Raw genomic sequence first — 4,272 nt, forward strand, 5'->3', positions numbered from 1 at the left:
GAGGCACAATGATTGCACAGTAAAGTTTTTTCTTTTTGCAAAAAACAGGGTTAGAGTATTGGCTTCTACATGCACCAGGCTCCTCGTTGCTCCATATCAGGGTCCATCTGACTAATCATACCATATGGCACCCTTTGGCAAGACCTATGCCTTGTTTATCTCTGAGCCCACTGTTTAAGGAATGAATGAACAAATTCTAATTTGACTCAATTCTCACCTACAGGATCAGTGGTCCTTGTGGTTACAGACTGCCAACTACCATCAGTGCCCCAGAGCAGGGTGGAGAGTGGTGGGTAGTTGCTAGAACTGGGTGAGCTTATATAGAGGATTTCTCTCTGTTTAGGAACTCTCCCCCTTTCTTCCTTGGATATAGAATCTGTGTAGCTGAGAGCAGATAGCTGACTCTGTCTCCCTTTCCTACTCAGGAGAGTTACTGTTGGGAGATGTGGAATTCTGTCCAAGTAGCTTCAGGACTCTGGAGAGAGAGGGCTTCCCTTTCCACGATCACCTTATGTGCCCTTTGTTATCTCCAACTGCTGGGGATTGAACCTAGGGCCTCATACATGCTAGGCAAGTGCTCTACCACTGAGCTATACCCTCAGCCCTGCATCAACAGATTATTAACAAAAGGGCTATTTGATAAAATGTCAGGCAAGGAAGTCACAAGAACTTTGTTGGGGTGTGCAAAGTTTGAGTTCCAGCACTATAGTGGCTGTCTGTTGCTCCTTGTGAAGTTCACATAATAGAAAGAGTCCTATGGTGAAGATTCACTCCACAGCAACCCTGGAAAGGGGTTGGTCTGCGTGGTTCCTTAGCCTCTTTCCTCACAATGTCCTTGTTTTTATCTGAATAGAGCCCAAGATGCTCCTCCCACTTTTCTTGGAAGCCAAACCCTTTTGCAATCTATATAAGGTTGACCACGCAGGGTTTGAGTGATTGCAGAAACTGGCCTTCCACTCTGTCAGGGAACCCAACTTGGAGATCAGGTAGGTGGCCTAAGAGGTGGTCTCAGGAGATGCTTCTGCTTGAGGGTCAGAGAGATGGGAGCCAAGATGGGTGATGCTTGTGCTGACACTAGAAATCAAACAACTTGAGCCAGGCAAATATTAGCTGGGGCAGAGGAACCAGGTGGAGCTTGGGGAGGGGCTGTGGGAGCAGGCAGGTGCAAAGAACACATGGGGCTGGAAAAGAAGGGACCCCCAAGTTGCGGGAGGTAAGCATCTCTCTTTGGAATACAATGAAATCCCTTTATGAGGCCAGTGTCAGGCACAGGACTGAGTTTCCCTTGTGTTATAAGACAACAAGGCTCTGTCAGTCATGGTCCTGGATGTCATGTGATAATGCAGGAATATAATTTGACTCACAGTTTATTCAAAAATGATTTTCTGAATCAAAAATGATTTTCTGAAGAGCTGCTTGAGCTCTGGGTACAAATGTATTTTAGTTTTCAAATGTATTCTAGATGAAAGAAACTCTGGAATTCAAACAGTACTGGCAAAATTTGGGGTGGTATCATAGATCACCACCTAGAGGGGAAGATGGCCCCTCTCTAGTGAGTGGGAGTAAAACACACTTGGAAAGTGTGTGTGTGTGTGTGTGTGTGTGTGTGTGTGTGTGTGAGAGAGAGAGAGAGAGAGAGAGAGAGAGAGAGAGAGACTGACTTACTGTGTGGAAAATCTCTCAAGAAAAGGGATGTCTTACTGTCTGACCTGAAAGGGAGACTGGACACCAAGGGAGCAGCAGGGGGGAGCTGGAGGTCCCTTTCTGAGGTCGTCATCTTCTTTCTCCTTTCTCCAGTTAGGGTCTCTCAGGCAGTGAGGCCACCATGGCTCTGGAGAAGTCCCTCATCCTGTTCCCAATGTTAGTCTTGGTGCTGCTGGTACTGGGGTGGATCCCTCCCACCCTGGGCAAGGAATCCGCGGCCAAGAAGTTCCAGCGGCAGCACATGGACTCAAGCGGTGGTTCCTTCAGCCCCAGCCCCACCTACTGCAATGAAATGATGAGGCGCCGGAACATGACAAAGGGCCACTGCAAGCCTGTGAACACCTTTGTGCATGAGTCTCTGGAAGATGTTCAAGCTGTCTGCACCCAGGAAAATGTCACATGCAAGAACGGGCAGACCAACTGCTTCCAGAGCAGATCCAACATGCACATCACAGACTGCCGCCTGACCCGGGGCTCCAAGTACCCCGACTGTTCATACAAGACCAGCCAGAAAGAAAGGCAAATCATCGTGGCCTGTGAGGGAAACCCGTATGTTCCTGTCCACTTCGATGCTTCTGTAGAGGGGTCCGCTTAAGTCCAGAGCAGGGGGATGCCATCCTCCCCATGACCTATCCTTGAGACGCTTGCCTCTCCCTTTTTCCTTCCTTGCTCTAAAAGAAATAACTCCAATTAGGGCTTCCATCCAACACACAGATGAGTCGTATTCTTGCACAACTTTGGGGGACAGGAGTGGTTTGTGGCCCCATGTTAATTCCTTACCATTTCTTCCAATAAAACATAGTTGCAAATCACCTGATTTCTGAAGTGTCTTATCCAGGTACTGTTTCTGTGGTTACTTTTCAGCTAGAGCTAAGAACTAAATCTGACTAGTCATTGGTGAGAAGCAAATGAAGTAATTAAATACCTTCCCTTCTGACTCTTGGATTTCAGTGGCCAGAGAAAATTCCTTTCCTTGTAGATTCCTTGATGCCAAGTCCAAAACTGCTAAGTGTTTTAAGTAAAAAGGAGCTACAGGCCGGGACACTCTCATGCTGGGTGAACAGACAGAGGGTCAAGCTCAAACACTGTAATTCTATGGCATAGAAGGAAGGACAGTGTGATGGCAGGAAGACTCTGCTTAGCCTCAGGGTGGCGAGGAGGAGTTTATAAAATTATCATCTCAAAAGTTTTCATTTGTCTTTTTGTTGAGAGAGATATTACTGAGACAGAAAAATGGCTCTCTCTTACCTGAAAAGTCAGAACCTTAAATGGTAGAAGTGGAAGGGTCTTTGGAGGTCATGGAGTTGAAGGATAACAAGTATTTCAGCCTGTGAACCAACCCTGGTGGAGGTACCTGCCTAGAATGCTGTAGAAAAATATTCTAAACAGGACCGTAGTTGAACCACAGTCTCTACTGGAGGCACCAGAGAAGTTGTCATGGATGTACTGCACACTAACTATCCCTGACATAATGTGACCTTCACCTTTTAAGGGATTTGTTCATGACCCACTAGTAGTGGCCCAGCTGGGACTGGAACCCCGGTTCCTGGCCTCCCTGGAATTATTCTTTCTGCTGCTGGAGTCTAACTCAGGAAGAAACAGACATTAACTTTGCTAAATGCTATGGAGTGGTGGCTCTTCTACATATTTCCAGTATTCTTGGCCCTCACAGTTCTTAATAATGGTCCCTTAGAGCCATTCAAAGGACTAGAGTAAGCTTCTGTCTTCTCTTAATCATTACATTTAATTCTCTATTTAATGTTGCATCTGGTTTTAGACAGGGTCATAGAACTAAAGGCCCCACTTGCCACTGGTGGGACCAGTTGTGTCATTGCCATTATATGCTATACTTGTAGATGTTGGAAGTGATTGTGATTTTTCTTGTATAGAGTGAACTCTTAGCCCTGAGGTCTCTGAAGGAGGAAGAAGACCTGCAGGTATAAAGGGGCAGTGGTAGTGAGGTAGTGGAGAATCTCAATGTTATGAATGAGAATTGGGGAGGAAAGAGGAAATTTCAAGTTTCTAAATATGTTTCCTTTAATCAACTTTTCTCCTAAGCTCATCTCGCCCTTGTTTCCAGCTCCAGTTTTCCTTCCCTTTAGTCCTAAGAGAATACTTCTGTGGAGCTTTTAAGAACACTTGGGTTTTTGCTGCATACATACCTCCACCTTCACTAACTGGCTTCCAGGCTCCCCATACCTTCCCGGCTAGAGGAAAGCTGGGCTTCCCATCTGGGGAATGAAATGATAGGTGAAGATGGTGGTCCAGGTGCAAAATGTGCAGCCAGGAAACCCCATGAGGAGGGAAAATTCCTGAACAGGAGGACACAGGGAGGAGAGGCTGCACCTTATCATGTGGAGGGCCAGGCACAGCCACAGAGAGAAACAGCTTAGCTGTCCAGGAAAAAATCAGGCATCACTGTTGAGTGGGAGACAATTGCCCCTCTGTGAATAGAAGAGTCCCAGGAGATTCACCAATGTAGACTGATTTTAAAGTTGAGGAACTAACATGTTAAGATGGTGTCTGCTTGAAGGCAGAAGAGCCATGTCCAGGGAGTATTCTGAGCAC

General features: G+C 46.4%; 1 protein-coding gene across 2 annotated transcripts; it reads left to right on the top strand.

The window, feature by feature from the left end:
- The first annotated feature begins 859 nt into the window (after positions 1 to 859).
- Positions 860 to 2,516, top strand: Rnase1 (ribonuclease A family member 1, pancreatic). 2 transcript variants are annotated; one of them, XM_048798884.1, is made up of 2 exons: positions 860 to 986; positions 1,798 to 2,516. In XM_048798884.1, the coding sequence occupies exon 2, from the start codon at positions 1,826 to 1,828 to the stop codon at positions 2,297 to 2,299; it is 474 nt and encodes a 157-aa protein (XP_048654841.1). In that variant the 5' UTR covers positions 860 to 986; positions 1,798 to 1,825; the 3' UTR covers positions 2,300 to 2,516. The 2 variants fall into 2 exon arrangements, with proteins under 2 accessions (XP_048654841.1, XP_015343643.1); XM_015488157.2 differs by having other exon boundaries at positions 908 to 986; positions 1,802 to 2,516.
- Positions 2,517 to 4,272: the final 1,756 nt, after the last annotated feature.

Source organism: Marmota marmota, unplaced genomic scaffold (genome assembly GCF_001458135.2).
Source record: "Marmota marmota marmota unplaced genomic scaffold, marMar, whole genome shotgun sequence".
NCBI lineage: Eukaryota > Metazoa > Chordata > Mammalia > Rodentia > Sciuridae > Marmota > Marmota marmota.

Bases quoted from the DNA above. Each gene is read 5' to 3' on its own strand.
- Rnase1 (XM_048798884.1), top strand. From the start codon at position 1,826: ATGGCTCTGGAGAAGTCCCTCATCCTGTTCCCAATGTTAGTCTTGGTG.